Genomic DNA, 24,172 nt, shown 5'->3' with positions numbered 1-24,172 from the left:
TCAATCATAACACCATTGCCACAATTCTCAAGGGACATTCCATGGGCAGAATGGTATTCGATTTCGAGTACTACGACCACGGTGACCTCTTAATGATGCCCAATATTCGCGCCGGTGTGCTGCATTCCGGCATTGGCGACTTTTACAACGTCCAAATCTTCCCGGGTCAAAGTTTGGATTTGGAATTGAGAGCCTGTGAAAACCAGAGGTCTTCCCATGTGAGTTGGACATTGGTTTTGGCCAGAGCAGAACTAATTGAACCTAACGAGTTGAATCGAATCGAGATGTGCCGCCTCTATCGTCAATTAAGTCGACGGTGCCAAGAAGAGGATCCAAGGAGAAAGTTTTTGGGTGAAAAATATCCAAATATTTGTTCCGATGTGGGTGACTTTTATATCAAGTTCCAATTCAAGGAGTGCCTATCAAATAACTACGCATTGGAGCGAACTCATGATGTAGCGCAATACATTCGGGACAACCTAGCATCAATCACCTTAAATATAGACTCGATCCAATGAGTGTTCTCCACGCAACCTCGACGGAACTTTCTTTTGGTGTGTTTCATTTCTCCAACGCTAGATGACAATAGTGATGCCTTAGAAGAAACTGGAATCAAGTCCAATGGAACTGGACAGTATGACCTCTGTTTTGTACCAGAACTATTGTATCTGAAGTGCATAAATCAACGTATATGAGCATACGAGAAACAAGTACACGTCGTTCGATTCAGCTTTTTAAGAGACAGGTTTAGCTCATGGATCTACTTTTCAAAGCGAAGGTTCCAAGGGGAAATTCAGTGTCTGTGGTTGCAGTCATGGCATATCTAGCATACACGCATTAATGATATCAGGAAACTGGACATTTACAAACATTAGCCATTGTCAAGTGGACCAAGGCCAACATATGAATCTGAGGAATCAAGGTACGAATATCATTGGACATGAGATCCTGGTTTGGACCACGGGAACAAATCTCGAGTTGAGGCAGAAATAGAACTCCCCAAGGGCTTAATTCTCCTCTTCCTCCTCCTCCCCATTTTCTTCGTCCTGCACTCTATCCGTATTGCTGGCATAGAGTGGCATCGAGAACTAACTGTCTCATCCGCTTCTCAATTGGATCCCTTTTGACCGGAGGCCGCCAACTGGATCCACAGGGTCGCCAAAACAATACTATTGTGACTGTTCCGGAGATAAACTGCTCCTTGGCCATATCTCAATGGGTATCCCTCGAATATATTTTCAAGCCTATAAACTTGGCTCCTAAAGCCTGGCGACTAGAAAGGGCCAACACGACACTCGAAAATTGACTCCATTCCAAAGCCAAGGAAACAGATAAAGACCTCGAGCAAACCTTGAAATATCGTAACGAAATATCGAAAAAATAGTTTCCGGTTCCAACCATCCATTTGAGGACCTACTTAGATGGTTAGGTTCCATTTGGCAAAGGATCAGGGTGACGTGTGTAAACTGCGTGGCAAACCCAATTGGAAGAAGAGGATCTGTGCTTTGATCTTCCAAAACTTGAGGGAAATAAAAGACTGGATGGGGTTTCAGTTTCTATGATAGGTCGTTCGACTGTTATTGGCAAACGTTTGCGTTTGTTCCAAAAGCTTAATGCAATGATAACAACAGCAACAACAACGATGCATTTGGTGATAGCGCTCTGGCATGGAATGCAATGACATTTATGGCCCGTACGAAAATGGGTGTGTGAGTGTTCGTACTTAAGGTGGTGCAATTCCTAAGTGTATCATTATTTTTGCCCATGGTCAAAGACCATGAAGTCTCGTACGCTTTGCTTTCCAAGGGAAGTCGTTTGTCTTCCTACCTTGAAATTGGTTTTTGTTTGCCTTTTATTGGAATGGGAATTCATCTTCCGTTCGATTATCCCCTTGGCCACGGCTCGTTTTATATCGTAATTCGGAGACTCGGGGCAAAAATCCCCTCAAATCGATTCAGCCTGGTGATCCTTCCCAAAGAGCTTTAAGTGCCTTTTATTAAGTAAATGAACAAGGGGTCACTTAAGCAGAGACTGTTTCCAATTTGTTTGATCAAATGCCGCTTGTCAACGTGTTCAAAGGCCAATCAAGAGTGGGTCTAATTCAGTGGAAAACAGGAACAAATCTAGGCGTGCAAAAACACTTCATTGCTTCAAAAACTATTGTAATCTCCGTTTGTCGTATGTTAACAATTCTAAACAAACGAAAAACCAAGATTTGGCAGTAGTTGTTTCTTGCTGGAGTGGTGCATTTCAAAATATGTCTCCTATTCCGCATCAAATTTTATGAAGCTAATCCATTAAGCGCCCTCAAGTGCCTGGATTCGAGCATGTATCAGTGCCTCTTGATAGAGGAAATAACGAGGTTCTTGTCGTTCAGATTATATTCAAGTACAGCAACTACCAATATTCAAAGGTGGTCTCCACTATTCCATCAGCTAAGATTTACATTCTCGAATAATAAGTTTAAGCTTGTTACAATCCACCGTTCAAGTCAACTCGGTACATAATCCTCATATTTGGCAAAAGGGGGCCCAGTGCAATACACCAAAATATCTTGTCTATTTCACTAGAAACTATTTGAATATGAACTTGCTTCAAAATGATGCAGTTTAAACAGACAAGATGTTGGCGTACTTGAAGGAAACATTTGCTGATTATCCCAATTCACAGATATTGTGACATTCTATTTTTACTGGATTTGACATTGGAATAGCAATAAACCTCAATTAGGTATTCCTTCATTTTCTTGTTCAACATCATTTCCATCTCACCTTAGCCTAGGGCGACATTTCATGAACAGATCTCCTTGAATTTTTGTTCCGATTCAATCTCCAATAGTACAAGATTCCGATTCAATTGTCCATTTCGTGCAAATCCATCTCATATAGAAGAGCTACGCCAACCAAATTCCTCAATGATTCACAGAATAATAAAACTTAAAAAAAGAGGGCTCTTGGTCCATTATCAGGAACAGGGTGGATGTGTCATGAGCATCCTTTCACGTGCTCATCCCTCTATCTATCGTGTGGAAGAAGAAGGTCCATTGATGTGGATCGGGATGAGGTTCTTTTCATTCATCTGCTTAAGATCATCTGTCATCAGAATTCAGCGAACATCAACTCACTGCTTCTTCTATTTCTGAGCGAAAGAGAGAGCGGAGCTCCTAGCCACACGCTCTCAAATAGCCCATATGTTTGGCGTGCTCGAAGCATACTAGCTTTAGTACACTTGCAACTGCATTACGCGTATTCCAATCCATCGCCACATAAAGAGTACCTGTTTTGAGATGTACAATCTCATTTTTATTAGTCTCCACAAAGGCTCTAGAGGGTGAAAGTGATTACATCCCTTACTTTTGGGTATATTTTGATTTCAAGTGTTAGGATACTATTGATATTACTTGATATGCTAGATATCATAACTCATTATATTATAGTGCACTAGAAAAACCGTTGGTAAATGTGCTTCAAGTGTTCTTATTTCTTGGTTCCACAATCAGAACATGGCTTCCAAGCTTCTATCGGAGATGCTGTTGTTCATTAGATATTACCCTACTCTTGTAAATGAACACAGGTGGCAAACGCCGTGACATCTAATATGAGTCAATATCACCCAAGTTGCTCAAACTAAGTCAGCCCTGGATTTGACTCAACGAACCAAGGAAAGTAAAGCCTCGGTGCTATGGTTGCATGTCTGAACTGAACTTAAGATATTAAGTCAGCATTACGCACCTACAACATATGACCTATAATCTGGGCTGGTAGGCGACACAGAGGTCGAAATACGATGATCAAGACTCCTTTCTCGCCTGTCACGAGTGCATTGAAACATCATGAAAGAGTTACTCGACTAAAAACAGAATCATATTTCTTCCCCATTCGCTAGTTTCCTCATCTAAGAACACGACTCTCGCTTCGCTCTTTATCCTGAACATGGGGCTTCTGGATGACAGGGATGTCCATACACATGTTTGCCGGATGGGAGAGAGAATTTAGACGCTTACTTTCCTAACGACGTTAAAGTTTTGCCGTCGCTAGCGCTTCGTCTGCTTAATAAAACTGGAGTTTTGACACTTCATTGGGTCGTTAAGGCAATGGGGCTGAGGCAGAAAAAGGATTGTGCTCAAGTATGGCTGCCAGCGAGAGAGAGAGAGTCTATCGAAAATGATCCCGTCATTAAGCGGAATGAGTCAAGTTGAACAAACAGAAGATCTTAATCTCTTATCTGGTCAATATCTGTGCCAGACCCAATTGAGATGAAAGGCATCCAGATCATGAACACATGTGAGGGGAAAAAGGATCATTGACCAATTCTCCAGTCTCTCTGTTCTTTATGGGAGGTCCTTTTTCAAACAAATATATGGGCTCATATTTGATGGTCGAGAGCCATGTTTGTTTGTATGTAAATAGTGGATCAAGGAAAAATGCGATCATTGCAAGTTTGGAATGGTTCCTTTTTAAGTGCTTTTATTGGTTTCTACTTCATAACGTACTTTCTGGTGGAGGAGTATGTTTCTAACTCGTACGAGTACTACTCCTTCTTCAATATTGTGGGATCCATTTCTTTTCACTGCCTTCCAGCGACAGTCAATATTATGGAGCCGTTTTCCGCATTGAGGATATTTCGCCCCAATACGAGTGATGATGGTGATTCCTTAAAACTGAGGGCCCTTATTTGCTTGATCTTTGCTTTGCTTGAGTTAATTATCAATTCCCTATCTGTTCGTGAATTGAAAGACGTACTTTGAGGCGAGTAATGGATTGGATTCTAAAGAAACCCCTTTTCCTGGGGAGGCTGTCGAGAATTTGGAAGTTTCGGTCTAAGTTTATAAATGTTGGCAGACTCAATTTTTGGTTCTGTTCAGTTGAAAAAACTCTGTTTCTGGGCAGTTGGAACTGAAGCAAGGAACAATTGATAGACGTTTTCCTACTTTGCCATTGGAATCTTAAGGCATAGATTATCATGAAAAATTAGTTATGCAAAAATCATTAGCCCGTAAGACTATTAGTCTCTATTATTATCTCCTCCTTCAGAAAAGTTTCCCGACTCGATGTCTTTCAAAGAGCTAAGAGAGGGCACTTTCTTGGTACGATTTTCATACATTTAGGGAATGCAATGCCTAAAAGCTTTTATTTTCCATACATCAAAAGGAAGTACAAGATATTCTAGATCGCGAAAGAGAAACAGTAAGATTTAATGAATCTCAACAGAAGGCTTTGCATATTTTTCTTTCAATACTTTGTAAAGGATCCAATTTCCAGTCTTAAGGTATTTCTTATTGCAATTTCAAAAATATTCATACCGTTTCATCAAAGAGTTAATCTTCGAACGGCTGGATGAGTGTATTGCCATATAATGTGCATTTTCTGTTGCTACAATCATGAGCGCCCTTTGTGCCCACTCTCACAAAACCTCAAAAGATCAGATGAAAAAAGCTAATTTCAGTTGCTTAGTGATGCTGCGAAATTGGAACACGCACGAGTGCTTATGTTTACTAAAACTGTAGCAGAATACTGAAGCTGAGAGCCAGTCGAGTTCTGGGACAATTCATACTTGTGTACGTAACACATACGTAGCTACTGGACGTGGTAACAAAAAAGACCGCAAAGGTGAAGCCATTAGTTTGTACAATATACAGAACGACATGTCAGATAAATTTTGCGCGACCTTAAAAAAATAGCTGAGGGTAGTCATAGTGCTGTGGCCATAATGCCATGTTTTATGTTTCGTTTTGACCTTGGCTTGCCACCAAAAAGGAACATATAAGGCTGAATGTCTTTTGGGTCTTTTTTTGCAATGTTTGACCTTCTTATACGGCATTCAATTATAAAAACCTTTTCTTCTGATTTCGCAGTAACTCCCTTGACTTTCCAAAATAAACTCACAGAACACAACATACATTACCAAGGATCATTTGGTCCTTTGAGTGCATGAAACGCGCCAAATATTCTATGCCTTATCTCTATGGCGGTTCCACCTTCTCATGGAACAAGCAATTACCGCACCATCATGCATAGCTCCCGAATAGAGATCTTTCCCGTTTACTAATTAGAGGAGACGAACCTCACAAATAACTACTCTTTACCCCAGGGTTGCCGGTTTCCGGTCCAAGTTGGGACCAATCCACCTTCGAGGCCATGTTCCACACTTGTCGTGACATTTCCGACGGCAACCCCTAAACCTCATGACAGTGGAGTGAAGATTATGAGAGGGCCATCAAGTCCCTGCACCAAAGGAGGGCCGGAAACTAGCAGAAGATGGGTTAGGTGTTCCAGTTGTATGTCTGGATAGGAAAGAATTAGGAGTCGAGAACCAATTTACTGGCGAATCGAGACGAGCCACATTGCCCTCTGCCTTTCCAGAGCCAAACTACAGTAGGGCTCGCTAATCTGTGCTGGAAAATGATTAGAAAGCCTAATGATGCCATTGGCTATCGTTTAATGAGTGTACAGCCATTTACAGTGTACTGCAGAAAGGCGGCTCACATTTGGGTCCATGATGGACCCTCCCTCACCCATGGGAGCGTTAACAAACATGAATGAGGTCTGTTAAATTTCAAATCTACTCAGACGTGTTAAAAAGGTCACACGGCGTAAACGATATGGCATTTAAGTCAATCAAACATGATTGGAGATCCGTTATCTTCCAATCAACTTTCGTATTTTAACGCAGGTGCAGGTAAGTGAATGCAATTGAAAAGATCACTCCATTTCATATTTGGGTTGTGCTTTATTCAGCGAAAATACGTTAGAAATATTAGCTATCAAAATGAGAAGATTGTCACCTTTGGGAAAGTGTGCAAAAAGGCAGAGGTCCATTAATTAATTTATCGACATTTGTTGGGCAAGAATGAGGATTTACGCAATGCCTGTATTGCAGTCAGAAATAATCGTGTCTTTGTTGGATCATATATCACGAACTTGCCCCGAAGAATGGCATGCTCTAATTCGGGGCGATTTTTCACCGAGCTTCAAAAACGCACGCACATAAACATTTGAGTTCCTCGCGCCTTTTGCTTTCTGATCTTGTTCCATTAATGGTGTTCCAATGTCCGTGTCATGGAAAATGTCCCCTGTCATGAGTCAACAAACAAACAAAGGCAAACGGACCTGCGTAACAAGACAAAGACGTTAATAATACCCCATCTCGACCCACACACCCACCCGCATTGTCATTTGAATTCCGTTTGCTTCCGCCCAGAGAGGGCTTTCAAAGGTGAAGACAATATGTATGAGTTAATATATGAGGATAGAATGTCAAAAGCTTGGTTGGAGGCGGACCCAACCACACCCATGCATATGATATCAGAACAAGTCAATTGCAACGTGTTCCGCCTCTGGTCCAAGAATGAAAACGTCAAGAGATCAAGCGGAACATATGTTATCATTCAAGGGAAAAAAAGGGGATTCAGGAACACTTTTTTGCGGTCTTGACCAACTTGTCTTGAATTAAAACTTGTTCGTGGACCTTGCAACTGACCATGAAGAACTATTAAGGGATCACCTGACAACATAAGAACAACTAAGGCATGCTAATCTTGGGGGGGCTGTCATGGGTCTCTTTTAAATGCTTTGAACTTAAAACCCAAGGATCTTTTTATAAAGAGGAGGCAAAGGTTTCAATTCACAACGTAACATCATACTTTTTATAGATTCGAATGGAACGAATGAGTGCCGATGCATCGTGTACTTGACAAAGGAAACAAACAAAACATTTCGCACTAGCAACAATCCTCACAGAGATACCCACTTGAACCTAAAAAATAGGCAAGACGTTTTGTTTCTGAGTCTATTCTTAGTTGGCCTTTAATGTATTTTTGTCACTCACAATTCTGCCTTTTCACCTCACTAAGACACTTATGGAGGGGAAAAATTTCGTCTAAGCGAAGCAATTACTACTTTCACCACTTACTTGAATTCATATTCTTTCAGTCTTAAAAGAATGGAACTCGTCTTGGATCAGGCATTGCAACTTGACATGACCAGGGACCACAAGGACCTTGGTGATCCATCCCTTCCATAATCACCTTCTCAAACCCGTTGCAGCCTTCCAGTTGGCTGTCAGACTCTTTCAGAGCTACTTCCCAGTCAAAAAAAATCTTCGAGAGAGAAAGAGAGAGCTGGTCCATAGAGCGAGTAGTCCTGGGCTTGGCCCACCCGAGGTTCCACGTTCGTGCTCCACACTGAGCTCAAAGAGCGCAAGAAACGCGGTCCAAACGACACGAAGGAAAAAGGAGAGCGGAAACATTTTCGAGTCTCGTTCCCCGCTTTCCGATCGGTCTTCTTTAGTGCTGTTCCATGTGTGAGAGAGTGAAAAACGGCGTCTTTTGTGTCCAAGGGAAATCGACTTTTTCGTTCGTTCACTTGACTAAAAACGAAGTGACAGGATAGCATTGAGATTTCGAAAACCCTTGTTAGGACTCAATTGTGAGTGCAATCAAGTTCCAATCACCACTCGACCTTCAGAGATCCAAATCTTGGCTCTGGCCCTGTTTATGTGAGAAAAAAATGGAATTAGCTCGAGCAATTAGAAGCAATTGTACGTCCTCTCCCTCGTAGGGAGAAATCGGAGCGCCTTGAGAGCTTACACATTAGTATAATTACACCCCTCTGGGCAAGAAGTGGATTGTTCCCAACTTAGGAGAAGTCTCATATTGGGAATGCATCATAAGAGAGATTGGAACACCAATGGCAATCTGGACATACTACAACTTCTTTAAGGGGGCGTGAATTGACGGGCCTTGAATTGTTTTTGTGTCGCCGTTCTGTGTTGAGTGAGGTGATGTGTTGAGAAACAAGATATTTGGACCAAACGTCAGGACTCTCCTTCGTTCAGGAACTTTTGTTAAGCAAGCGAGAAAGAAAGAGACAAAAACAACGAAAGAGTCGGATAGATGACTATCGACTATTAAGAATGCAAATAGGATTAGCTCCAGATTCAGATATGGTTTGCGAGAGGTTAATTCATGGACCACCGTGTTCCCCTCAAGGGTTATGTGCACCATCAACCTTTCCAACCCGAGACCCAATTGGAGTGAGAGCCGAGGGAACCCGACGAAGAAGACGAAGTGGAATTGGTAGTGGTGGTGATGCATATAGTAAATTTCCTCGTGGATCCACTTTGGCCCATTCTAAGAAACAGACCGTCCGAGGAAGAGAAGGAGACCGTCGCTCAACGGGGCCGATCGAGGCCACCGAGGTCATTGGTTCTTGTGTGAAAGTCAATTCTCACGTAATTGACCTGGACGCTAAAGATCACCCGATGGCTGGAGCTCGGATCGTACCTCAACAGCCTCTTAAGCACGGCTTTTTGACCACCACCCCGATGGGAGTGAATCCGCAGACGAACTCTTTTGAAGGAGGTCCACAAAATGAAGTTCCAAGGATGGAACGCGATAATCTGTTTTTGGGCGATTCCAGCCTAGACGACGAGTGCTCCAAAAAGGCCCAACCTTCAAAATGGGTACACAGAGAAGCAAGGTCACGGATCTGTGGTCCATATGGACCGAATCAGTCTCAGTGGAAGCAAATTTGTTGGGTATTCATGCTCGTCAACCTCATCATCTGCCAAGGTAAGCCAAGATCGATTCTCTAGATCCATATCTTCACGAGCTAATGGGTTTACGACCATATTTTTGGCCTCAATACCCGCTCTCTCTCTCTGATGGAGAATGTGGGCAGCGTGTGAGTGTGCGTAAGGGCTTTACAACTTTGTTAATTGAGGCCCGGTGTGCAAAAACTACTTCAGTATTCATTGAATACTGAGAATAGAAAAACATTGCAAACAAAACGTAGGACGAGACTCTTCTCAACGCTGCTAAACAGCTTATTGGTGACAGAGGGTTTCTCGCCCGAAACCTATTGTGCCATTGGCAAAGGCGTAATGAAAGCAATCTTTCTTTATATATATCCTTCATTATAATTGAATCCTAACACTTGCTGTGTGACTAAAACGGAAATGATCCATTTGGACAACATCAACCAGCAGAGACAGACCCAAACCAAAAGAACCTCTTTCTGTCGTAGTGGAATTCCAATCAATCATTCATTTGCCTTAACGGCGTATCAAGGACGCACGCTGAAAGCTCAATATTGTCCAAATATTGCGGTTAGTACAAAACTACCAAAAAGTAGTTCATTACCCCAAAATATAGTGTAGGCAGCCATGGAATGTCAGGAACAAGTTTCCTGGTAGATATGCATGTACTTTCATTAAAACGAGATAACCATAATGGTTTTGGAAATTATTTTTCTAACTGTCAACGACACTAATCGAAATATGACGTCAATCCTGGATGGCGAACGATGTATTTCTTTTGTTCGCCATTGGATACATTTTTTTAGATATAGGTTTGATCATGGCTTGTCGTGTATGTTATCCTAGAGAACGGGGGGGGGCCTTTAAATCTAACCCCAAGGCAAGCACCTTCCTTTAGTATCCTCTCGGATTTCCTCCAAGCACAATTGCGAGACATGGCCTTGGTAGATATTTGGTAATTACTAGCTCATCTTTCCGAATCAAGAAACTTCATCTGGATCTCTTTCATTTGTCAAATGAACTAATCCGGAAGAAGTTTCTTGCTCCCCTCGTTCTTCGCCTGAGATCCCATAACAAGTTTCAAACTTCGTTTTGTCCTCTCATCATTGGGTCTGCTGGAGGAGTCATGTCATTGGTTCAAATAGTGGAACAGTTTTTGGAACTTTTACAGACTTGCCATCTTCAAACCCAACTTGACTTTGCATCGAATGAAGTTGACGGTTCTCTAACAGATAGAAGTGTACTCGGCCTTGATGTTTCTGATGACATTTGGGCTCCATCTTGGTTCATGTAACCTTAGTGGTATCCACTGATCTAAGCAATGATGGCATTCCATCGTCATTGGTTGACTCAGCGTGGTGATTAAAGTACACCATGACAAGACTCCTGGTTGATGTGGAACAATCCATATCTTCTGGTCGAATCCCTACATAAAGCCTTACAGGGTGCTACTGTATGTGGTTCGAAAGACCAAGGATTGATTTTCTGTAGCGATAATTGGAGAAACTTTACTCGAGAGATGGGACAATCATCACCATCAGATCCAGCCGACGCTAATTTCCAAGAGGAACTTTTACCACTCGCACAAGTCAGAGTTTTCTGCCTTTAAGGCCCCCTTTGGAACAAGTTCTCGCCAACTGGGAGCGTTGAGTGTCAACACATTACAAGAAAAAAAGTCGGCGATCAAGACCAATAACTGATTTAGCCAAGTAAGAAGGCAGGCAACCAAAGTAAAGGCCCAAGTCTCAAGGTGATTGGACAACTTAATGATACTGACAAACGCCCCACCAAAGGAACCTTGGCTCAGCTTGAAGTTTGAAAACTGCATTTCCAATTTATACCTTTATGGTGATTGAGACCAAGAGCACGAGAGGATTTTTATTCAGCCCTTGGAACTGTCCTTCAATCTACCCCAGAACTGCTGAGCACTGATGTTGCACGATCCCTAGGCGAAAATTGTTCCCACCAAATTTTGCAAGCAAACTTTCCATTTTCTAAGCCAGTGTGATGTGTTTGGTGACGGATGCGGGTCGTGAGAGACGAACCCAGAGTTTCGAGATTGACGATAAAGGTGGGGGGTCCACGAGAGTGCGTGAGAATGTGTCCCGAATACAAGCTGAAAGGAAACGTTCCTCGTAGTTCCAAACACGGGTTGCTTCTCTGGGTTTCTGATATTGTACACCGCGGTTTGAGCCACTTGGATTTTTGGTGGACCCTTTTCTGTCAATTTGGAACCGAATGATCGAACCTGCTTGCTTCAAGGTTTAATATCATTCGAATCAGTATCCTCGCTAGAACTAAACATCTGACAATTTTGTGAGTAATCAAATTCGTCAAGAAGCTGAGAACATTCTATTTGAGGTTTGCCAAGCATGCAGTCAATTCAAATTGCATTCATGTGTGGGGGCACATGTGTCTGCATGTGAATGTAAGGGAGGAATCTGTATGAATGCACTTAGCGCGAGTTGCGTTCAGTTTTGAGGATGGAAAAAAATGCCCGGAATAACTCAAGGTGGAACATCTGCATTGGCGTTCCATCTAACTTACTTTCTTCATAGCCTTGACAAGATACTTGATTTAGAGCATATATTACAATTTGGCCACCAAAGTTCCACTCCCACCCACCCAACCAACCACAGTGCTGTCTTGAAACCAGGCCGATGAAAAAGTTGCTCCTATAAAACACCTTCTAAAACAGATCCAATGTCGTCGGGATGCAACGATCTACTCAAAGAGAGCGAGAGAGAAAGAGAGAAAGATGGAGCAACTCCATTCACGCGTGTTTCTCCACATTTATCACCCTTTAAAAATGCACTTTTTGGACACAGAGTTAGGATAAATCTTAGTGGAGCGAAGAAGTCGCTCGACATGGCATGAGCTCTTTTTTTGTTCCATCTTACCTGGAACATTCCAGACCCGAAAGCAAACAATTCGAGAATGCGTTCTTGCAACGAATTGATGAATGAATCACCATCACACTCAAAATCGAACTGCCTTCAGACCAAAAACAAATGGATTACGATGATGTCGTTTTCGCAGGGTTCCCAAATGTAAACTGTGCATTTGAAGTCGCAAAATAGTTCACACAATTCAGATACAAAAGTGCGTAATGCTTGATTGATCTTGGCACTAACATCCATTCATTGGTAAAAGACTTTTCAACTAAAACGCAATAGTCATATTTCATGAGGCAGGAACACTTATTGTGGAGCTTGATGGATTGACATCAAATCCATCAATCCATTGAGACAGAGTGGTTCTCGGATGGTGGTACTTTCGTGGACCTTGGGTACCCATCAAAAAGCATGCTCCATATCTTGAACAAGTGTACATAAAGAACCCATCGCAATGTTTTGACGCATTTTTCACCGTACCAATGTTGCCTCTTTCAATGGTTGCTGTTGAAATAATGTGTTCCACAATCCCGTTCCAAGTAACCAACTACTATGGCGAGGCCAAAGTGTTCCAACTACTACGAGCACAATCGTCCTATTTCGTGCAGATTTCAATTAGTTCAATCTTCCATCGACCTCCACCGATCCCTCAGTGTTCTCGTCAACTTTCTTTGACGTCACGTTCAGTGTTCCACCAAATTCCATTTCTTCACTAGGTCATGAACCAAGCACCCTGAGCTTAAAAGGGTTCAAAACAATAATGCAGCTTGGATTGAATTGTTCCCAAAGCGACTCCCGAAGGGAACAATTGAGCTTGGGAACCCAATAATCCTCGAGGGACTGTTTTTTAATGTGCGGTCTTGAACCCTCGACTAGGAAGGTGTTGTTCAAAGAATCCAATTAATGTTAGCAGAATGACCAATTAATTCTATGAAAGATCCATTTGTCTTCCGGGAAAAGTGCCCGTATTCATAAACCACCTTTTTCCTTGTGCTCTTATTCGATTTCTTTGAACAAGCTCAAGGATTAAACCTGTTTTTCAGGATGAACTTTACTGCCACAAAAAATGGTTCCGAGCATTAATAAAGAGGCCATTGGATACACACACACACACACGCATACACACTAACAAGCCTAATCCTATGAAGATTAATGACCCGCTTTCAGGCATACATAAACTAGACGGTTTCATTGTCTCGAACCTTGGGCCTTAGATCTGGAGTAAATAATAGTTTTTGGCGTAGAAGTCAGCTCCTTGTGCATCAAACCCAAAACTGACAGAGTCATTGGTTTACGAGAAATGTCTAGGTTTCCAACAGTCTCACCCCGTTCTTTTCGACTCGGTAAATGACCTTGGACTGTGCTTGTACGACGAGGTAAATAAGCCGTAAAATGAGGCACATTCAAGAGACGTTCCATAAAAGCGTGCCGATCCATCATTACAAAAAACGTTTCGTCCCCCCCCTAAAAAATTGAATCTTTTGGTAGCAGTATTATATATTTTTGAAGCGAACCAATCGTAAAGTATATGTGAAAGAGGCTGTTTAAAACCTCCGCTTTTAATGGCCTTGTCTCGTATACAGTTTGCGGAGCCCAATCGAAGCTTAGAATAATGAATAAAGCTTAGTTTTCGATCAGTCAAGGCCTTCCAAATGGGATGAAGATCGGAACAGGCCTTTATTGTGAACAAATGTTTTGGAGGTCCATTATGAATACAGAAGCCATGATCATGCTCTTCTCCTCAGATGGGACCTCAAGTGGCAGTGCTTAAGCCACTTTGGTAGAGATTTCACCAAAAATGGCAATTTTCGGGTTCAGTGCCCTTGATGACCCCCCTCATTCTTCAGCTTCTGAGTGTCAGAACCACAGAACTGAAGCTAAAGATGGGCTTTGGGAGGAGACTGCAATAAAATAGGGGCACGAACGACAATTGGAACACACCAATTCGAATCTATGATATCTTCGGGTTTCATGTTCATTCTGTCACTTTGAGTAGGGTTCCCAAAAGACATTAAAGTTTTGGCTCTAAGGAGCAACTAAATTCGGCAGTTTAGACTATCTGTACAACAAGAGATGGTTGTTCAAAGTGCGTGAAATCGCTTTTAATCGCTTGACACTTCAAAGACTTCGTGTCAGCCTTCACGAGGAAGCCCGAAAGTTTGCCAGATTGGCTAGACCAGCAAAGAGTTGAACCCTGTCAAGGTTAAGCAGTCACTCTCATTTGCATATCAGTAAGATCAGCAGAATGCTCGGTAATTACCACGGCTAAATGTGGCTTTATTCAAGATTTGTAATATCCCTCAAGCCTTTTAAGCCATTTCTCCACGACTGACTTGACAGTTTGCCCGATCAGCACTTTCAACTTCTCTTTTTCCCTCTTTGGATTCATAAAACTCAACTCAACCCCAACCAAACATTTGTATGTGAGAAATGATTTAGCACTTGTTCCTGATCTGATCTGATGACATTACATGATTAGACATTTCGAGGGAATTGTTCAGTCTTAGTTGAAAATATTGCTCGATATTGTATCTTACATTTTGTACGTTGGTTTGGAAATCAAATTAAATTATGCACAATCTAATGAATATTAACGCACACGTCCTGGATGTTCCACCAACGTACTTGGATTATTGGCCACGAAAAGTAAAAGTCATTCATGCATCGAAAATCTTTCAGATTTCTGTTTGTACATAAAAGATTTGGTCGGGTGTTCTTTTCAAGTGACGTTTCAGTCAGTGTTAACGTCTGAGCTGCTTTTGCCTTCTGGCCTCATTCAAAATTGGATCCCTATGCAATGGGCTGACTCAGGCTCAATTCCAGCCATAAGGACACATACCAAAGATTTGCAAGTTGTGGAAATTCCAGTCCGTCTCATTTTGAAGTAGTGCCAAGTGCCAAGTAACCCAACAATAAAATGACATTTTTCAGTTTTGTGCCCACTCATGCTCTTTTGTCCGCCCTGAGAGCTCATGGAGCTTCAAGGTTGGAAGTATAAATCATGTGACTTGGACTTTTCATTCAGGCTCTCAGCTTGATTGGGGTTAGGTTCCTGCGGAGAGCTTTCACATTGGAACAATCTATTCTTGACACATCAACGTGGTAAAGATAGTGCGTAAGTGACAGGAAAGTCCCCAGTCAGATGCCATGAAGACAACTTTTAAAATCCGCCGACCTTTTTCTATTAAACTGTAATGAATTGATGATTTACGCAACTTTGCCGAGTGTCAGTTCACCGTTGAAGGATTTGCATAGAAGAAAAATGAGGAACACAAAAAAGTTCTCCTGTCCCAGTCGTTGTCTCTGCATTGGTATAAAGTAACGGTCTCCCTAGAGATTCCAAAAAGAAAAAGAACTTCTGACAGTGGTGTATATATATTGCAGTTCGTGAAAAGTGCATTCACCATTTGGTCCGTGCACAGCGTTCCAAACTTGGAACATGATGAGGATAGCGACGACGAGGAGTATCCAGTGCTAAATGTTTTGTCGTTGAGGGAGCGTGGAACAATGGCACCATTGGCACTCTTTTTATTTGCGATGCATTTGGATGTGATTTGCATTTTCATTCCTTCCTTTGCTTCAATTGTGAAGAAGGGGAGGGAGGTCGGGGAACAAACGAAATACACGTGACCACTTGTTTCAGCCTTTTACACTACAATATACTTCTCAGAGCAATCCGGAAGCCACAAACTGTTTTCTCACATTTATTGAACACCAAGAGGCCAAAGGCCGAGAAAGACCGAGAAAGCGAGAGAAAGGTAATAAATCATTCTTCTGCTGACCTTCGTGGGGAGCGTTTAGTTGAAAAAGATATATGGAACAGTAATCTGTGCCCGTGTAAAAGTGAAGGATCAATGCAGTTCCCGTCATTGCAGACGTCATGAAATTGCCTACGATGATTGAGTCATTTTCTAGCAATTATGTTTGAATCTCGGAAATAGATTAAGTGCTCCACTTGTGTTCCCTGCATTTACGTAGTGTTTAGGTATAATTCGAAATTTTGAGCGTATAATTTTCGTACTTGGTCGTTTAGACACGTATTTTTTCTTCACGTAAGATTCGTTTTATCAAGGCGAGGGTTTCATATGGGGCTGGAATATATGGGCACTCTACACAATCTCGTTTAGCATTTTTACCCTACGTAGATGAAAGCCATATTTTTGCTCGATTACAGGTAAGGTTCCAGTCATGCCAAGACGGTATTTCGAGACTGGTTCCAGGGGTCATGCGGGAACCGGGAACTGGATCAGACCGAGGTGGTTATTTCGCCTTTAATTACGCTCTTCACGTGTCTTTAGAGAGTAATCATTTATGTACTAATGGGAACAAATGCCTTCTCCCAAGTGACGTTTCATTTCATTAAGAAGTTGGCATTTTCTTCTCGTTCCTGGCCAAGAATATCAAGTGCTCATGACTAGTGGAGAAAAGATTGGTATTCTTTGCAAATAATGGCCATTGCACTCAAGCATGTAATGATCAAAAGTCAAGACCATGCAATTCTAGGATACATGGATCCAATGGATCACTGAAGAGCACTGAAGGAGCGTTCACACAATCTCCAATCCCCGGTACGTGCCCAGTAAGAGAGAAAGATCCGAGAGGTCTCATTTGCCAAAACAATTGATTATCCTGGGTAGATCATCCAATGGATCATGTCCGGGAGGCCTCTTTTGGGTCAGGTTCCATGTTATCCATGAGTGGTCCTGAATGGACGGCCGTGGTTTCTGGACTAGTTCCAGATCTTTGACCACCCAAGTGAGAAGGACAGTGAAGAGGAAAAGAGAAGGAGAGTAAAAAAAGGAGGATCGAGGGCCAAAACCCTTTGAAAAAGGAAACCAAACGAGGTCAAAACTTGGAAGTAACTTCAAACCTTGAATAAGAGAAGTGCTGAGAGTCTCCCGAAGCACTTGCTGAGGTGTATGATTGTGTTGAACAACGGAGAGCTTTCTGGAACGTCCTGTTAAGTAGTTTGATGGCAATACCTTATTACCGTCGTTGTTCCACTTTGACGCAATCGGGGTCAAACCAACAAAAGTGGAACAATGTCATTATGTGGGGTGGATCTACGCTAATGCTATTAATGAGAGGAGCGAAAGAAAATCTGACGGAGGTCTTTGATTAATGACCGAGAAACAATAACCCTCGTCTAAACAAAGGTCAGACAAGGCAAACAGTGCAATTAGTTCCAGAGCTCGTACAACTTGCATTTCCTAATCTGATCTGTTAAACATAAATATCTAGTAAATCAACATCGGTTGCCTTCCTCATTGATTTCAAAACATTAAGGCTTCGAAAGGTCAGATAAGTAAACGTAATACAATATTTTGATACATGACCATGGTCCATCTCTTAAAAAATTTTTTTGCCATGATTTTGAAGGAAAAGTTACATCGAGGTACTACCCAAAAAGCAAAGCTTGCATGTTCTTGCGACTATGTGACAAAGAAAAGTGATATGAAATGATACAATGCCTTGGTAATATCAGTTAATGCAAGCATTGGTTGGCGCTAAAAAAAAGAAAGGGACCTTTGGAACCTGCTACCATAAATTAAATTGCTTCGTTTCATTTCATAACGGGAGTGCCTAATTTGCCGGCAACAGCCACGTAATAGCTGTTGTCACTTACTTTGTTTATTCACGATCCTTGGAAATTGGAATGAAATTGAAAAGGCTTACTGAGAGCTTTTGCTGCCTTCACGCATTAAGACAAGCAACTCATGCTCACGGATTTTCCTCCAAAGCAAATTCGTGACTTAACCTGGGCATTATCAAGTTTTCCGGAAAATTCCCTCAGTTGCTTATTCACTCCCGCTAATGAGTCCTTGGTTTCATTGCCAACTGCTAATATGTTGTAATCTTAGAATTGCCCACACAACACGGAAGCAAAAAAAAGTATGTCTTGCAAGAATTGTTCCCGGCACTAACGAGATTGAATCAAGAAAGTGGGTTGGTGCGACAATGTAGTAAGTTTTACAGTCGAGCCATTTTGCAGAAATATGAAATGGCAACCGCCCACTTTCATTAACTATCGGGACGTTTAATGCTTTTTCTCTAAGATATAGAAAAATATTCTTAGATTTCCCATGATTATAACTCTCTTAAGCGAACAAAAGAGGAGTGGAGCGATTCAGATTTAAAAGCTAGAATGAAGTATTAGATGACCAACCCTGATTTAGTAAGAATATCAACATGATCGTTACAAATGGAGAAAAACAGAATTTTGAACTACTTTCATGTTTCCTTGTTCCACAGCATTTCCAACATACGCTCATTTTTTGGAATTGAAACCTTTGTGTGCTTGAGATCCAACCAACTAGCAAAGAATGTTTCTTCTGAAAGCTATGAAACAGCAAGCAATGTACTTCCTATTGTCATGTTAGCACTAACAATTGGCTTCTTCAAGATACCTATGAATGGCATGTTGTAAAAGTACAAACAATCATTGGCAGCAATGTCCCCCCCCCCCTCTCATATATCAATAAATTCCCATGTTGAATCGTCACAGTCTATTGCTGATCTGCGGCAGATTCATTATGACATGGTAACTTGAAGGTGGTTCCTGGTGCATACACATTTGGGAACACTATGAGCTAGATACATAGAGCACAGACCTGGCTTGTTCCAATGTCTTGCTCCTTTAGCGTTGTTTCCCTCCAAAGCAGACAAATCGTGTCCCAATCTAATGCGTTCTTGATGGTGTGACTGTCCTTGAAAAGCCAGCCTAGCTTTGGTCAGACAACCACCTAGGGAAGAAAGCCATTCATTTCATATTCAGGCTCCACACAGAGACTAATATCATGGCTTGGAGAAGAACATTACGGTTTGCTGCCATGAATGAAAGATGGAACTAAAGGCCAAAATGGATGTTCAGGTTGGCTTTTGGGAATCAATCCCTATGGAAAGCACGTTGTTTGGGTGTGGTTAATTATAAGTTTTGGAATATGTGCTAGAATGGTCTGTTCAAGTCGGCATTCAATTGTTTTTGTGGGGGTTCGTATATTGCACCAACTTCACGTTCCAATGGTTCCACCGACCGATGGAGAGCCCGACTGACCACCATTGCAACCATATGCAACTCAGCACCAAAATGAGCTACTAAACGGGTCCATAGATGGTCAAAGCCAAGCATTCTTTGACATTTCAACCAACTTGTGCCCATCTGCGCATGAGCAGTGGTTGAAAATCTTCTGATTTGGCCATCCCTGTTTGAGCATCTTTTGTTGTTGTTTTTTGAGCCCATTTGTTTGGTCAGGCTGTGAACCAATTTGGCAACAAGGAACCTGTCAAAACTGCATCCGTGAAATATGATCAAGTATTGCTCTCTCTCCATACCCCTTGCTATGTTTTCTTCGCCCACCCATTGGGTGTGGATGGTTCATGTCGTTGGTTGGTGAGTGCGTGAGTGGGCTGGATGTGGTTGAAAATGCATTTTATTTTCATGATGAGGTATTTTGTGTGCAATATTGGTGCAAAACTACCTCTACCACTACTGTTCCTACACTCTTCGGCTCCCTAAATTGGACTCAGCCGGTGGGCGTTCTTACCAGGCCCAGTATTATGGTCCTTGAGAGCTAATTTAAGAAGGCTCTTCTAGCTCAAGCTCGTGTGTTCCTCTTGAATTAGCTCAAGTAAAGGATAAGCCATCATCGTGGATCCCCGTTTTTTCAGTATTCAGTTCATTTTTTTTTGGATCGAATGATTCCTCACTTGGAACAAAATACGGTTGGAACGTAGCATTCACAAAGTACAGAGTAGGGCGAGTTTAAAAAAAAAATATAAGGTTTGGCATTTCTAAATTATCATCCTGATTACATGGAGTTAATTGAAACTTAGTCAAATTTCGTTCTTCTCTCTTAAGGACATGATGAGGCAAGTCGCGGCAAAAGGTCATGTTTGTTCCCAAAGATTCTTCAAAGGCAAATGCTTTTATCCAAACATTGTTTTGTTTGCTCTGAGAGCATCCACAACAAACATGCAGATTCAAAAGCCCGCGAGTGAGTTTCTTGATGTGTTTTCTGACTTGCCATTCAAATTGTTTCGCTTTGGACTCCAAATTGAACTCATTTGTAACGGTCGAACATCATTAGACAAGGAAAGCTTCAAAAATTGTCGTAACGCACTGCGAGAAAAAAAATCTGGGCTCTAATGATTCCGCTTTTTCATTGAAGGTTAGCATTAACATGCGTTTTTTGTAGTTGTATCTTGGGTCACGTATTTAATGGTGCCGTGAAATGATAAACGAGCCTAAATCACTTATGTTTGCAATCGTTTTTCTGATTATTGTTCAGTTGCCAAATTTGAGATGTGCTTTGTCGGTCGTTAAAGCAAGTGTACGTACACTCAATGATGTGTGACCAAGAGCTCTTGTTTGGACCACACCTTGAGACTAGGGACTAGGGACAAGCAACAGTCAATTGGGAATTTTCTCCGTTTTCAAACAACTCTCGTCAATTTCGTTCGAGCGGAAAAAGCACACCTTTAATGATGGAGAATGACACAAAATAGCTCTGAAGCTCTCTAATGAAAGTGACGTCTCAAGGATGCCAATGGAACTTGAGTTTGGTTACAAAAGACATCAATTGCAAAAAAAAGTCTACATATTGACGTTTAAAAAGAGAAAACACATTGAGGTTAATGTTAGTATATGGCATCAAAATGTGATCCAACAATGGTTCCTTGCGTGAAATCTTGAATTTCTGTTTGCTCGCTTGCCCCGAGGCATGAATAAATACACGTTCAATGGCTGGGAATTCAATCCGGGAATTTGATTCGTACCACTTCCAAACAGACACCCAGAAGGTCGGCCTGAGGTTCAAGAGCAAATATTTGGGATCGTTTAGGTTCATGCACATGTTCCACTCTCGAACCTGAAATGCCAAGCACACTTGTCGTCCTCGTCGTCAATGTCAGCCTTAAATATCATTAACACCGCTTGGTTATAATTTGGCAGTCTTGTGTCAACACTATCTGCTCAGTTTTCAATTGCTCTGGAAATGCGGTCTTTAAAGTTGTTCCACTCCCTTGAGCGGGCCAAGGAGGTCCAATTTATGGGACTGCGAGGTGGTGGCCCGTACGGATTCGGTGTCATGTTTTCGTCTCGTTCTTGTGACATTAATGCTTCATTAAGTTTCAATTGGGAAGAGGGGCGGCCTCCAGGATTTGTTGTTTTTCTGCCGTCCAATGAAGAACAAGAGCAAAAGTGAAATGGACGTGGCACATGAACTCACTTCGTAAGTAGGAGCTCCATGCTCGATTTCCATTGTTTGACACGGGGAATTCAGAGAGACTGAGCCGGGCCGAGCTAAATTATTCATTGGCCTCCGAAAAATCTTGGGAATAACAGACTGAACACAATCCAATAAGATGACAGAATTGAGAGGCAAGCAAACCAAGAGACGGGGATGTTGATTCAATTTGATTGGAAACGAAATCTGATTTTGATCAGACTTTGAGATTCGTTATTCGTTTGTCTATTGGAGAGAGCGATTGGTATTGACATAAATTATGTATTACAACATCCTAAGCCTTATGTTTGTCATTGAAACGGGTTCGAGCAGATATCAATGGATCTATCTTTAACCATAAATCTGATTTAGTTTAGTTCTTGAACCATGGAGTATTGTGTTTTGGTGGAAATGAACTTTTTGATGGTATTTCAACTACGTAATCTTGCCAATTAGAAAGAGGAAAAAGTGTGGAACCTTTGATAGCGCAATTTAAATCGACAAAGGAACACATTGCTATTTGGGTTCAAGAACTTAATTTTTGCCACTCTAAAATCACGAAAAGGGTACCTTCTTCAACCTAATGAGTATTCAAGCATGCGATTGATTTATCATTTACATAATTAATTCGAAGGAAGTTAATTAAGTAGTTTGAAGCTTTAGTCACCTTATCCAGGGACTTTTTGTTTGCATAACAATTTTCTAGAATTTCATTTATCCAATGACCCACAATAACGTTTAAAAAGAAACTGAAAATACTTTGATTAACGATCCCAAACCAACCTGATATTCAAGGATGCCCTCGTTGGAGCCTCAATTTGGAAAACGTTGCATGACCGTGTGGTATATCATAAACATTGCATGATTTACAGGGAATTCATTTGCATTTTATCGGTTAAAACGAAAACTAAGGATTAGCAATATTTCAGAATATATGACAACGAAATCATATTTGCCGATCTTGAAATATTAGTTATTACGAAAGACAATGACGTCTAGTAAATATAATTGGTTATAAAAGAATCGGACTGAAGGGCTAAATGTGGCAAACGCCCTTTTCAAAGGTCAACCTAGGAAAGACTAAATCCATGCAACTTGAAAGCTTATGCAAACAAATTAACTGTATACGTCATAGATCACATATGAAACCAAAAAGTGCTAAGTTGCTGTCAGTGCCTAATGCAATCTTGATCTGCAAGGAAAGCCTTTTTTTCAAGGGAAACTTTTTTGAAAAAAAGGCTTGATGCTTGGCACCAATTACGACCAAAAGCCGTCACAAACTAAAAGAAAACATGCTTGTAATCATGGTAATGTTTGAAGCCAAGTGGTGCCACCAGATCTCAATGAGACAAGTTTTTTGGAGTGCCGACAGTGGAACAGTCTCAAGGGTTGCCTACGTATAACATTATCATAAGTGGTTATTATTGTCTGGATGTGGACATATGAGACTGAGGGTGTATTTTTAAGCGTCTGAAGTGGAGTTCAATACTTACATTTTGTCCAAACTTTTCCCATTCTGAAAGGAAAACCATCTTCGTGTTCTTTTTTGTTGTAATCGTCATCAGCTTTGCACAGAGCTCATCATCAATAGTAGCTATTATGGGAAATATTGCCCTACCTCTACAATTTCCGTCACAACAACGAAAGTTTAAAAGGTCATATTAAACATGGAGCCCAATGGCTCGTTTTAATGGAACGAAACTCCGATTTTTTTTCTAAATACCGGTAAGAAAGGATCTACGATCAAATATTGATAGCAAGACCTAAATGAATGTTGGCTGAGTAATTGTTAAGAGACCGTCCCTCAAAAGTCAAAGCGAACAATACCTTGATCAAACTGAAGGTTTGTCACGCTCTTGTTTGGATCTTCTTTAGAAATTTGCTTTGGAACACTTCTTGAACTACAATCAAAATATTGTTAATGATGTCTTCTCTGTGTTGCCATAGATCAGTTGATGAGCTTAGGGTACTAGTGGTACTCCATGAAAGCGTGCTCCTGAAGCTTTGAGGATCCTAAAGGTTAAGGAAAACATGGTCTCGTGGTCTAAATGATTGAATGAAGGCCAGTTAACACTCCAAGGAAGGACAGAGCGTTGTCAGAATCATACTTTCACAAGTTTTTAAATGCATCATTAAATCTTTATGCACCGGCTCTTGGGCCTTTGCCAGTTGCCTCACAGGGTTCGAGGATCTGACTCCAAGATATGAATTCATTCCCAGTCAACTAGTGTACGTACGCGTACATAAATGCCTTAAGTCTTGACATCTTGAATTTCCGATTGTTGCCACCTCTACGTATAAATACTGTAATGCAAACATGGTTGATTCGGATTTAAAGGCACTTATCTTTGGTATCGGTATATCTGGATAAGAAAGCTGACGTGAAAAAGTCCTGAAACATGCCTGAGCCTGACCCTGTATAAAGTAACAAAGTAAGGACAAGAAGAGCAAGAGTCAGTGGCAATTGGCTGGCGAGGTTGAGCAATCGGGGTTTTGCACAAATGCACTTCTCCGTGA

General features: G+C 41.4%; 1 protein-coding gene across 1 annotated transcript in view; it reads left to right on the top strand.

The window, feature by feature from the left end:
• The first annotated feature begins 8,257 nt into the window (after positions 1 to 8,257).
• Positions 8,258 to 24,172, top strand: part of LOC131890217 (netrin receptor DCC-like) — a 61,015-nt gene continuing 45,100 nt past the window's right edge. Inside the window, exon 1 of the mRNA XM_059239523.1 lies at positions 8,258 to 9,571. Coding sequence (XP_059095506.1) covers positions 8,914 to 9,571 — 658 coding nt within the window. The 5' untranslated portion in view covers positions 8,258 to 8,913. The remainder of the gene's footprint in view (positions 9,572 to 24,172) is intronic.

Source organism: Tigriopus californicus, chromosome 11 (genome assembly GCF_007210705.1).
Source record: "Tigriopus californicus strain San Diego chromosome 11, Tcal_SD_v2.1, whole genome shotgun sequence".
NCBI lineage: Eukaryota > Metazoa > Arthropoda > Copepoda > Harpacticoida > Harpacticidae > Tigriopus > Tigriopus californicus.
The sequence above is the reverse complement of the archived record's forward strand: the minus strand, read 5'-3'. Positions and strand labels throughout refer to the sequence as shown.